The sequence below is a fragment of the Simochromis diagramma genome, unplaced genomic scaffold, assembly GCF_900408965.1.
Source record: "Simochromis diagramma unplaced genomic scaffold, fSimDia1.1 OVJJ01000446.1, whole genome shotgun sequence".
NCBI lineage: Eukaryota > Metazoa > Chordata > Actinopteri > Cichliformes > Cichlidae > Simochromis > Simochromis diagramma.
The window spans coordinates 671,121-685,082 of NW_024386822.1; the positions used below are offsets into that span (position 1 = coordinate 671,121).

The 13,962-nt window shown below is 41.7% G+C and overlaps 1 protein-coding gene across 1 annotated transcript; it reads left to right on the forward strand.

Annotated features, from left to right (window-relative positions):
- Positions 1-4,616: 4,616 nt before the first annotated feature.
- On the forward strand, positions 4,617-5,960 carry LOC120730785. Its single transcript, XM_040027269.1, has 4 exons — positions 4,617-4,748; positions 4,893-5,175; positions 5,303-5,656; positions 5,793-5,960. The coding sequence occupies exons 1-4, from the start codon at positions 4,657-4,659 to the stop codon at positions 5,958-5,960; spliced, it is 897 nt and encodes a 298-aa protein (XP_039883203.1). The 5' UTR covers positions 4,617-4,656.
- Positions 5,961-13,962: the final 8,002 nt, after the last annotated feature.

The window sequence follows — 13,962 nt, forward strand, 5'->3', positions numbered from 1 at the left end:
TCCATATGAATATTGAAGTCACCAGCAATGATCAGATTTGGAGAAAGTACGGAAAAATGAGTGAGAAGAGCAGAAAATTCATTTAAAAACGCCTTGTTTGGCTTAGGTGGCCGATAAACAGTACATATGATGGTGGGGGTAGATCCAGGGAGCTGTAGTGCAGTGTATTCAAATGAATGGGAGGGAGGGGCAGAGACAGGGAGCACTTTCCAGTGCCTCCGGTGAATTATCGCGAGACCTCCACCCCTCCCCGAGATGCGAGGTTGACAGGTGTAAACAAACTCAGATGGAGTGGAGTCGTTGAGAGAAACAAAGTCATTAGGCAGTTGCCATGTTTCAGTCAAACAAAGAAAATCCAACTTACGATCACAGAGGAGATCATGGACGTGATGTCCCTTACCAGTGAGAGAGCGGATGTTTAATAGACCAAACTTGATGCTGAAGTTACCATGCCTGACAGTAGGCTTAGTTGATCTAGCCAGGTGGGCCAGCACACTGTGGTCAACAGCCCGGTCAGTCTTGCAGGGAGGACGACGAGTTTTTGACCAGATGGAAGATATTGAGTTAGTGTCACTGATGTTGAGCTTCTGCCGAAGCCCTCGGTGGATATACCTGCGGCGGGGCTGGAAGGCGATGTCCGGGTAGAAGTATAGAGCCACCGGTGGAGAGATAGCAAGGCAAAAACGGAGCCGTAAAAGTTCCGTAGCAGAATACTGGAGAAGAGCTGTCGCCGGGTGATGAATGATGGATAAAAAAAAACCCAGGTGAGCACGAGCCACACCAACACCCTGTGGATCCGCATCTTAATCAGGGCCAAGCACTGAACACAAACGGAGAGACCGCTGATAGCTGCAGCGCAAGCAATAGAAGCCCGTAAATATTGCGAAAACAAGTCAAAACAGGGCCGCGTCTTAGATACTTGATTTAAATTGTCGTCAGCAACTTCAAAAATAAGATAATAAGATAAGATAAGATAAAAATAAAAATAACCGGTGAGCAGCGGCAGCCAGGCGCGCCAGCGTTCACTCAACCGGAAGTCATCATAATTGTACAATGTCTATTATTATTCTGTCGCCCACTAAAACCCTTTTAAATTCAAAAAAGTTTTTGCACTTTGGAGCAAATTTTCTTAAATTAAATGTGATTAATAGAGATTCATTAATTACAAAGCCTCTAATTAATTATATAAATTTTTTGTAATCGAGTCCCACCCATAACAAAAATATACTAAATATATAATGCAAAACTTTAACTGTCAGAAGTCCTCTTTCATATTTGAAGCACAAACGATGAAGCTGCATACTGTGCTGCATTTGTTGTGCAAGTCTTTGTGGTCTGACTGTACAGGCCATACCAGTGAGTGTGTAACCCATCTCAACCACACAGGGCATTTCCTTCTGCATTTGCATCAACATAACACTGAGTAACTATGTCATGTGTGCAAGGACAAAAGCGGGAAAATCCTGCAACCGTCAAAGCTGAGCTGAAGTCATCAACTCACCTCAGAAACACTCTCACTTCCTGATCATGAGTCTCACTTCTCCTGCAATGATTAAGACTTATTGTAAAATAAAAGCACGCTGACTGTTGGGATTTGAATCTTGGTAAAACACAAGAAATCTCTGACTGCAAGTTTGAGCTCAGTGCAAATGTTATTCAAATATAAAAGTTGTTAGATTTTCAGAGAAAAAGCTTTGTGTTGATTATTTATTCCCCTTAAAATGAATATTTCAGAACAACAAGGCTGTCCTGAAACTAAGAAAGGTTTAGCAGCAATAGTGACACATTTACTTCAAACAAATTACTCAGCATGCAACATTTCTGTGTGTCAGTTACTGATTCAAACCGTTAAATCATTTTTTTAAATTACTAATTAAATTACTCCTTTTGTTTCAAACATGTCTTCTGAATACAGTTTCCTACTTCAGGCAACACCTGCACACAAAGTGATTCAAGGTTAGTGACAGAATCTGCAGCAGCACTCTTGAGACCTCTACAACTAACAAACAAACAAAGAAACAAACAAAGAAACAAACAAAATCAGCTGACACACCCTGAACATCATATATTTTGGTATTAAAAACTGCTTTATTATTCTTTAGAATGAAATAAGCAACACAAACGTCTAAGAGCGTTAAACGAGGTGAAAAATGATTTTCACTGTAGCATGAGGTGATGTGTTTGGAGTTCTGCTACAGTCACACAGTAATTAAAACAGTGATTGGAGACCGCAGCACTGTCAACCTCATGCAGTGAACTTGCAACTTTGAACCTTTAATCCGTCTGAGTCGGCCAGCCGTTCTTTGGAGACGCCTTCCACTGGGTGACCTGTGGAAGTGATTACCTAGATATAGTTGTTGCTCAGCATCTAGCTATCTAACAACTCATTTTTCCGAGTGCAAAGGATGTTTCCATCATATATTAATTTCTTTAGTGTGTCTGAGCCCAAAAAAAGGTCATTTTTCAGAGGTACATGCTGGTAACTATCCACCCTTTAAATCACAGGTAAGTCCATAATGGTGTCGTCGCATCAAAAATGGTCCCTAGGTGAATGCAAACAAGCATATGGGAATCCCGAGGACACCACAAAGGTTTAAAAAGGATTTTTAACTAACACAAACAGTACGTATATTCTCTGAATGTATCACAAAATGTTATATACTTTAGGTTTTACCTGCTTCAGTCTGTGGTAATTTTCCATTGTGAAAACTTTCCAATCATTTCCAGCAAAGGAACCAAGGAGTACATTTAATTCCTCTGCCACAGTTTCTGTCTCTCACATGAGGTTTGTGTTTGATATCCCTGGACCATCCGAAAGCACCAACAGTTCCCAGTACACTAATCTGCATTATTATTATTATTATTATTATTAATATTAAAACAAGGGGCAAGCATTTTTCAGTGTTTATTGTCTGAACTGAAGACAAAGTCAAATATTGTATCGCTTCACTGTAAGTGCCAGCAGCTTTGCTCATGAGACGTGGTTTGCACCTGTACGTTTGTATTCAATTCACTTTGAGTGAAAATTGAGCAAGCAGGGCCTAAGGGCAGCCTGTATTTGATTTAACTATTATTCATAATGGTAGGTAGGATTTCCTACCATTCTACCATTCTTACCAATCCTCTGTAGAGTGAAATAATTGTAAGAAAATTTGTGTTACTGCCAAATAAACCTGAAACGTAACCTAAACTAATATCTTCGGATTTCACATCTGTAAATGTTAAGGACACCTGAAGTTTGTGGTTTAAAAAATTCTTTTAACAAAAAGTAATAAAATTTCAGCTTCATGGAACTTGTTTCTACAAACGATCCTGTAGGTCCAGAACAGGTCAAACAGTCAGTTTAATGGAGAATTATTAAGAAGGATTTTCCAAGCTCTGGTAATCAACGTATTGATATGGATAACGGATCTATAATATTTTAGTTAATGATTAACATACCCCAAATCATGTTACTTGACAGCACATAAGACCAAAACGTAAGTGTGATGTTCATCATGTTGACAGCAGTGACTTTAAACCCTGGTTAACATTTTCCATCATTAGCACAGAGGGGAATCTCTGTGACCTCACGGTTACCTTTCCCAGCAGGTATCCCGGCTGGCTTCTGGAGGATAATGCTGAATGAAGACGCTGGTGGAGCTAATCTGTCCTGACATGGTCGGTCAGACCACAGGCCGTCTCACAGGTCCGACCGAGGATTTGCAACGACAACACTCTTCATAAGTGTTCACACATGTTGCACTGCTGTATACAATTGTGCTGCTCTTGCAGTACATTTTTGTTGTTATACCCATCAGGGCTCGATCACAACAGCATTCACACACACACACACACACACACACACACACACACACACACACACACACACACACACACACACACACACAAGAACAAGATTAGTGTAGTGTAGAAAGAGGTATTTTGTTGTCTTACTATACTGTAACAAATGGCTACATTGCAATTTTGCAGTTTTTCTCGATTGCTTAAACACTATAACCAGGCCTCTAAACTAAAATTTCAAAACCGTAACGCTATTGTTCAAAAAGCTCACCCATTTCCCTGAACTATAAACACTATTCCCTGCTTTGACACATGACTCACATTTGGTGAACTGTTACTGCAAAACTCTACACACAAATCCCTACATTTTACAGTGCTTACACCATGTAGTCATTGAGAAAGCACTAGCATGCAATAATGTTAACTTAAGTCAGCATAGCTTGAGCTCAATTAGCACACAATTAACCAGGTGGAAACACTAGGAGTCAAAATTTAGCACACACCAATCAGAACCTGTGATGGATAGATAAAAGGGCCAAAGTCAGCTCATTCAGGTTTGAAACAATGGATCCAAAGAGATGCAAAGGAAGAGGACGTGGTGGAGAAAGAGGACGTGGTGAAGGAGGAGGACGTGGTGAAGGAGGAGGACGTGGTGGAGGAAGAGGACGTGGTGAAAGAGGAGGAGGAGGTGGTCTAGGACAACAGGAAGGTGGTGGAGGAGGAGGGAGAGGTGGAGGAGGAGGAGGAGGACGTGGTGAAGGAGGTGGAGGTGGAGAACGACGGCGACAAGGAAGGGGAAGAGCAAGGGCAAGAAGACAGTCAGTCTCGGATGAGATTCGAGCCACTTTAGTTGACCATGTCCTTGTCCATGGGATGACTATGAGGGAGGCTGGGCAACGAGTACAACCAAATTTTAGTCGCTTCACTGTTGCCTCCATCATCAGAACCTTCAGGGAGGAAAACAGGTAGGTGTACTTGCAGTAAGACTGCTTTGTACAGTAACGTTTAAGTTACTGAACTTATGTGTCTTGAGTTTCAGTATGTTTCCATTATTTGCCTGTAAAATGAATGTGTGACAGTTACAGTAATGAGTGCTTCTATTTTTGTAGGACACAGAGACGACCACCTGGTGGAGGCAGGTTAAGGCTTTTGTCGGAGGAGCAAGAGAGGGAACTTGTAAACATGGTAATTGCAAATAATGTAATCCGCCTGCAAGAGATTCAAAGGAGAGTGATTGAGGATGATCATCTTTTTCGAGGCATAAATGCCATCAGCCTCTCCACAATTGACCGCATCCTCCGAAAGAATCAATTCCGGATGAAACAGGCATACCGAGTCCCTTTCGAACGAAACTCTGACAGAGTGAAAAACCAACGTGTGGAATATGTTCAGGTATGAGTTTTGATACTGTATAAGGTATTGTGTACCATCACAGCATGGCAGTTTATGCTGCCATTTCAGCACTCTTGAACTGTGGTTCAGGGTACCGATTGACTCTACTGTGTTATGTGTTTTGCAGAGAATCTTTGAGATTGAAGGACGGCCTGTTCCCCATGAAATAATCTTTGTGGATGAGGCAGGTTTTAACCTGACCAAAAGAAGGAAAAGGGGGAGGAACATAATTGGCCATCGGGCTATTGTAAATGTCCCTGGTCAGCGTGGGGGGAATGTCACTATGTGCGCAGCCATCAGCCAACGAGGGGTACTCCACCGCCATGCCGTACTAGGACCCTATAACACTATGCTTCTCCTTGCTTTTCTTGAAGGTTTAAGACAACATATGTTCCAGCTGGACTACAGGGAACCAGCACAGCCAGAGCAGCCTCACTACGTTGTTGTGTGGGATAACGTCAACTTCCATCGCGCTGCTCTGGTTCGTGACTGTAAGGTTTACTAATATCTTTCTGCCTGCATACTCTCCCTTTCTAAACCCGATAGAGGAGTTATTTTCGGCATGGCGGTGGAAAGTGTATGACCGAGAACCTTATGTCCGTGTTCACCTCCTTCAGGCCATGGAAGAGGCCTGCCTAGACATATCAGTAGATGCATGCCAGGGGTGGATCAGGCATGCAAGAGGATTTTACCCCCGCTGCCTGGCTGGGGCCAATATAGCCTGTGATGTGGATGAGATTCTCTGGCCTGACCCAGACCAAAGACAAGATGCTGAGGTGGGATAATGTTTCTGGTGTGTGTTGTACTGTATAGTACATGAATGACAATGTGCCACTGTACATACATTGGTTGCGTCTTTTGTGTTTCTCATGTGACAAGGGTTTTGAAGGGGAGAACCATAAGCAACCTATTTGTTTTGGAACTATTGTTTTGAATTAATTGTACCAGTGTGCAAAACTCTGTTGTAGTGTGTGTGTTTTTGAGGGCTTGTGTTTGATGTCTGAGGGCAAAGTTTGGTTTTTCAGCAGGAGTGAATAGTTTTGGGTGTAGAGCTTCATTTTGACCTGGAAATAGGATGTTTGGGAAATTGAGTGAGATGTTATGGATTTGTGTTTACTGTTGTGAGGATATGAGGCGTAGTTTCAAGAAATGTGTTTTAGCAATCGAGAAAAACTGTAAAAAAGTAACATTACATGAAAAATAAAACAAAACACAACATTAGAGTTTCCTACTCACCTATATAATTTTGCATTTATCTTGAGTTGCTGGTTATGTTGTCCACAGAGCCTATTGTACATTGACCCGCGTTTACCTTCATCTCGTCACATAGTGAGTTGATATTGGTGACATCTCATCTGTCCCATAACCTGAAACAGACCTGTTAATTTACCTCAGAGTGACCGTGATTAGCTTATAGATACATTTTAAAATCTAAAGTACAATTTACATGACATGAACTCGCTCTTTTCTGCCAGTTAGCTAACCAATATTGCCACGCTGACACAGGCGCATTCTTACATGCATTATACGAAGCATGTTGTTCCAGATGCTACCTTGGACTGTCAGAACAATAACACAATGAACAATATGAACATTGATGATATCAAAGAACAAACAATAATGAACACATTTGTGAGTTGCTGCTCGTTGTTTGTTCTGAGTGCAGACTAATACAGGAAGGCTTTCAGAGGCTGCAGATTCTTACAGGTCGAGTTAAAACTTTATTTCAATAACGGAGACGTTTCATGTCCAGATCTCTGCAGATGATAACACCTCAGGCTGCTGCTGATTGTAAATTAGCTTTTGATGACTGCTGAGTGTGTAAGAGAAATAAAGATTACCATTGTAAATGTATTGATTTCACAATAAAGGTCCTTCCTTTATTGTGAAATCAAATCACCCTAGAAAGAGGGTGTGTGAGGAAGGACTATGAACTGTTCAACTAACTATGAACAGTTACATGGTGGTGACAGCGTGTCGCTGTACTGACTCGTGTTAAGTAGCTAGAACAGTGGCAACATGAGCGTATCACAAAAACACAGTCAGGGGCATAACAGGCATGTTTTTGGATGGACTTTGATGATCTGTGTCAAACAAAGCTGGTGAGTGTCTCTAAAATAAGTGAGGGGCTTTCGTAGCCCTGTCCATTCACAAGGACATCAAAACTTACCCAGAACTATGATTTTAGCTTTGCTCAAACACACTGCTGCTTTACTCTGCAGCTCTGTTATGGGGGACATTACAGGACAGAAGATGATGAAAACAAACCCAACGTCTGCTTCCTCCTCAACTGTGGTGAACTCAGCTTTCTGTCACACTGTGGTTGGAGGAAAAAAACACAAGCCAACTTCTGTCTCACTTCCTGTAGTAAAACGGTCGTCTGCCCAGCAAAGCAATAACAATCAACACAGGAAGTGAGAGCAGAGTGAGCTGCAGCATGACAAAGCACATTTACAAACTGATGCTTGCAAACAGGCTTTGCCACAATATGCATGAGGAACAATGACTGTGTTTCAGAATCAGAGTCATGGGTCAACATGCATATACATATATATCTCTATATAATATATTTACATATACATGTGATGAATTTAAACATTGTTAGCTGTTAGTTTTTCTCTCTCACTGCATTAAACATAGTGCAGACTGATACATGTGTTCATATGAACAATAAAGTTTAGAAAAACTACTGTTTGCACATGATTTTGGAGGTTAAGTAGACTCATCAAACTGGAGTAACTGTGTCATACTCAGAGGAATGAGCTCAAGTTCATGAGGATACAGTTAGAAAGGCCTAATAAGCTTGACCTGTTTGGACGGAGGTCAAGCGGGTGACTCGATTCAATCCCTGTCTGCTCCACTCTACATGCAAAATATCCTCCGATGCAGCCATCAGTGTAATACCTGATGATAATTACACTACTTGAATGTTGATTGAATGGACAGACAACAGAGCTCCTGCTATGTGGTGTGATTTTTCACATGCCAGTTTTGAAATGTCTGAACACACATATATCTTGATGTGATTAGCAGATATTAGTTTTTGTCGTTCATGAACATTAGATGTATAAAAGACTGAGAACACGGAGCTCATGACACAAAGATCTTGCTGCTCCTGTTTGCTGACATGCCAGCCTGATAGATTCTCACTGACCTTTGTAACCTGGTGAACACAAACTTTTAAGATATTTGATTCATTTTCATTTTTTGTAATATAAAAGTATTAGCAAGAAGTGACTTCCTTGCAACAAAAGCAGCGAATGTTCAGCTCTGTAAAAATGTGGGAGGCAAACTTTAGAGAGAGAGGTCACAGCTAGGGATGGGTACCGGTATCCGGTGCCATGATGGCGCCGGTTCTGACATAAACGGTAGTAACCAGACCGAAAAGCAGCGCACCTTTCGGTGCTTTATTTCGGTGCTTTTTTTCCTGAGATGTCATACACTTTGAATTTGCGCCAATCATTTTACGTTTCCGAGGATAGTAGGCGGGCCCAGGTGTGTCCGTTCTTTTAGAGCAGAGCTACAGATTAAAAATGCCCAAGGCGAAGCGGTCAAAGTCTGGCTGTACTTCACAGCAAAAGATGCAAACTCAGCAGCCTGCAACAAGTGCTTTAAGCTGATACTGTCAAAGGAGGTAACACCTCGAATCTGATGAAACACCTGGCGACGCATAGCGGTTTTTTAAAGCCGAGAAATGCGCCGTATTTGATAGCTTGCTGCAGCAGCAGCCGTTCTTCTCTGCGTGAGCAGCTTAATGTTGTTCGTGTGTAATTTACGCTGAGTAGGCTAACCACGTTATTACATTAATGCATGTGAGGTGAACTAGCAAACATCATCATAGCTACATGCGGCTGTCTTCTTGTTTGATGGCAGATACTCCCTTCACCCTGGCCAAAAAGGCTAAAATGACCAAAGAAAAAGTGGGAAAACAGTTAAACATGAGAGGTTTTTGGACAAAGTTTGTGTTTTTTCCATTGTTTAAGCACTGCTTCCAGCCAAGAGTGATACCATATATGCCCCATAGCTGCAGAAAAGGCTAACATTGTTATCTTTTTACAAAAAAACAGCTGAACATGAGAGGTTTTTGGACCAAGTGTGTGTTCTACATTCTTTAAGCACCGGTTCGAGCACCGTTTAAGCACCGGCACCGTTTCAAAAGTACCGGTTTGGTACTGGTATCAGATAAAACCTAAACGATACCCATCCCTACTCACAGCAGACCTGGAACATTTTATTAAACTGTTTTTAAACATATACATTTATTTGATTTAACATAAACATCTACAGAATACACAAGATCTCAGTAAAATTAAAGCACTGTCTTCACAGACAGTGTAAAATATATGATTAAGTCTAAATTATGTAAATTAGCCTTAATATGAGACAGATTTGGTGTTTATACGTTTACTAGCATTTACAGTATCACATACAAATCTGTGAGAAATCTTAATAATCTTAGAGACTGATTCATACAGTGTCTGCAGCGGCTGTCAGGAAGTCATTGCTAAGGAAGGGAAAGACAAGAAGAGGCCGAGCTTTCCCAAATTAAACCAGAACTGGGCTGAAAGTCCTCATCAGCAGGCTTTGATAGATCCAGATGTGTGAGTGTGTGTAAGAGTCAGGCCTCCATGTGTACGGCACACTGCAGGCTCTGCCGTAGGTTGGGGATGTTTTTCAAAATTGGTTGAATGGAGACAAGTATAGTCAGATTTTGATTAACTATGTAACACCATCTGGAAAGCATCTGATTGCCAGTTGCTTCATTTTTCTGCACTGCCAGTACAATGAAAGCAAATACACCCTATCAGTGCTGCACAGACCTCCTCTGAGCTTAAACCCAGCAGAGCGCTGCTCCTCCAACCAGCCTGGAGAGCTGGTCCTGAAGAATGTGGTCACAGCAGCTACGGACTTTGAAGGGAACTGGATTTGTCACTGTGCTGTACGTGAATATGAATTATTGAATTATTTTTATAATGAATCAAATTAAATTATGTTATTGTTTGTTGTCCTCATAGAGCATCAAAGAGATGGTTTGTGTTCCAGCCCTGCTTTCACATTTTCAGATCAGCTGATTACACAAGCCTGAGCCCCCAATAACAATTTATGCTGTTGAGTAATCTCATAACATGAGTGAGGGAGAGAGAGAAGAAGAGAGGGGGTGGGGGGTGGGGTGGAAATGATGGAGGTCTGGCCAGAGAGATAAAGGGAGCAAGCCATCACTTGCTTCCTCTGCCCAGTGCTCCAGCGCCTCCCCCCACCCTGACAGCTTTCATCCAACCTTAGCCAAAGTCAGTTTTTCAAAGGGCTGAAAAAGTAGGCCATGAAGTTTGGAGAGTTAGACAGCGAGAGAAGAGGACGGAGGGAGGCTACATTTCAGTTTGAGGGAGGTGAAGCAGAGGAGGAGACTTGAGTGGTGCTATCAGGAATCTTTACCCACCGGTGAGACATCTCGTCTGGACTTTGCTGTCGATTGTGTCAACTCATCTCCGTCTGTGACGCCTCAGAGGACAAAACACACACTTATGTTAAAGCTAAAGTAAAAAGGCTCAGCATAGCGGGGTCATTATATTCAGTCTAACATCTCTGGAAACTTTTCCTGCACTTGCAGTAACATAAAGCGTTGCTGTGTGAATAATGTCATTTCCACGCTCTGTCAGCATCACACACACGTGTGTGTGGAGCAGTGTGGAGACGAGTGTCTGATTCACAAGAAGTTTAAATTCAAATCGTGCAAATAACATAAATGATTTCTTTAGTTTCAGTTTTTCTTCATTCATTTCTTACTAAATGTGCATAAAATGTATATTAAATGTAACACTCTTGAATGTCTTTATTTATTACATGTAATTGTATAACGTTACAAAGGCAGTGTTGGAGTCCAGCCTGAATCGATCCTTGGGACAGACGTCCAAATCAGATCAATGCCAAGCATAAGAAGAACGAACCTGTGGAAGTATCAGAACAAATATTTTACATGAGCAAAATAATATCCCTGATTGGCAGCTGTTTGTCATTACATCATGTTTCTGGTAGTTTTCAGTTTGTTTTGTTTACATCAAAGATAAGACAGTTACTGTCTCTTCCAGTGATGAAAACCTGGATGTGGCTCAGCTTCAGTTGTGAGTCTGAGCGTCTCTCAGAGGAGTGTGGACTAAGGTCTTCAAGATGAGTGAGGATAATGGAGGAGATGTTCAGAGAGAGGCGGGGCTGCTGGCAAATTCCATTATCTCCACACAAATGTGGCAGGACTGCAGATTAAAAACACCGATGTAAGCGAGGAGCTTGATGTTACAGATGGATAAAGACCAAAAACACAGTGAAAGCAACGACAGAACACAAATTAAATCCTCCTAATTCACCTGATCTCAACTTCTTTGAGCCTGTTTTGTATTTAATGAAGAAAAAATTGAGACTACAGCCAAGCAGCAACTGCAGGAGGCTCCAGCAAAACCTAGCAAAGCAATCTTCATTTGTCATGGCACTTCTGAGCCTGTGAAAATGGGATCCTACGTACCAAACTGTCACTTAGTCTGTGTTAGTCTACACTGTAACCGCATGATGGTCGTTTCATGTCATGTAGTGAACACAGGACGCAGGAGTGAGCAGCAGAAATCGACCCAGTCCTCAGGTCTGGGACCCATTCTACGGCACTGAGCAGTGTGTGTGTGTGTTTCTGTGCGTGTCTGTGTGTTTCTGCGCGTGTCTGTGTGCGTGTCTGTGTGTGTGTGTTCTCTCTCATGTTGTCCCCATATTTATTTATGGCCCAACACTCAGGCAGCTGCTGAGATGCCTGCAGGCTGACCGTCACACGTCTGCTTTAGCTGAGGACGATGACTGTGTGATTCCACTGGGCTTGAACAGAGTGAGACAAAACCACGCGTGAGGTGTGTTAATAATCCATTTTTGTGTGTTCGTAGTCTTTGCAAGGACAATGGTCCATTGCAGGGCTATTTTGATGGGCTTTGCCGGAGCTCAGAGGGGGGTTGACTTGTTTTTAGGATGGAGGAAAGAACCAGATTTGTAGCATTATGTCAACAAGAGTCCTCACAAGCAGAGCCAGACATCATGGTTGCCAGATCACGTTTCAGTCTAGTGGAATTCATGTAAACATGTGAATGTTTATGCTAACACGTGCAGACGGACAGGTTTTATCATGTGTTTCTTGCAGACACACATGTCTGTATATTTCAGAGGGGTCATTGTGGGTCATCACCAGGCATTTTATTAGCTGTTTGCATGTAAACACTGGGTTGTTGCTGAGGGTCTGAGCCGGTAATCAGTGGCTATTTTGAGGTTTACATCCACTGAAGTCTTCCACTCTGTACCCACTCGCCCTGCAAAAGCATCCCAGCAATGTCTTCTTTTATCCAGGCTTTCACCAGCTGATCGTCCCCCTGAACCGTCGGGGATCGAGCTGGTGCACGCAGATTCTCCTCTGAAAGGCTCATTCAGGTCACTGTTGTTGTGAGACCAATATTATAAAAATGCAATTCAGATAAATTTAATAAAAAGTGTAGCAACAAACAGTTGAGATGTAAAGCCCTACCTTTAGGATTTTTAGTGTTAGCATTTTGGTCGTGGTGTTTCTCAGAAATGATCTCATGAGGTTGGAGAGCTGATTTCTCAGGTAACGTTAGCTAGCTTGATAAGCAACAGTTGACAAAAAATCTTCTCTCAACAAAACTAAAACACAAACTTCTCGGATGTTTGGTCATATAATCAAAAACAACAGAAAATGAACAAAAGGCTCCAACAGCATGAAAATGAAGCCATGGATGGCTTCAACAATGATACATCTCATGAACTGTACATTGGTTTTAAATATGGTTTTTAATAACAGAAAAGTATGAGTCCATAAAGACTGACTTTTAGTGGTGTCGTGTCATTTTACATGTTAGCTTCAGTTCAATTGAATTCAATTTCTTTATTGTCCCACATGGGGAAATTAGTTTAGCAGCAGGAGGATAAAAATAAACAGAACAATACTATAAAATAATATTAACAATAATAATGATAGAAAGTTCAAGGACAATTATTTGCCATTAAGGAGACAAGACGCAGTAGGGATAAAAGAGACCTGGAGTCTTTTAGTCCTCCTCGGAGGTTCTCTAAAACGGCGGCCGGAAGGCAACAACTCAAACTCACTGTGAAGTGGATGGTTCACACAATTAACAATAGAATGAGCCTTTCTAAGCACATTTCTATTGTAAATGGCCAAAAGTCCATCTTGCCAGTGCCCTGAAATTTTGCTAGCAGTTTTTACCAGAAGTCCCAACCGATTCTTATTCTTCACCGTCAGGTTATCAAACCAGGCAGCGATACAAAAAGACATCACAGATTCAATAAAACTTCTATAAAACAAAGACAACATCTCAGATGAGACATTAAAAGATCTCATTTTCCTTAAAAAGAACAATCTTTGTTGAACTTTTTTAGTAGTGGCATCAGCATGAGATTCAAAACACAGTTTATGGTCGAGTACCACACCTAGATATTTATAACTCTCAACGATCCCAACATCGGCAGTTTTAATGATAGTGGGTGATGAGCTATAAGAGGACTTCCTAAAATGTCTTTAGTTTTTGACACATTAAGTGAAAGGAAGGACTCATCACACCAATTCACAAAATCATCTACAACCTGCCCATGGCCTGACTCGTCCCCCACTAGAAGACTGATGATCACTGTGTCGTCAGCAAACTTCAGGATGTGTCTGTTTGTGAAATTGCTGCGACACTCATTCGTGTACAGAATGAACAGAAGGGGAGAGAGGCAACAACCCTGGGG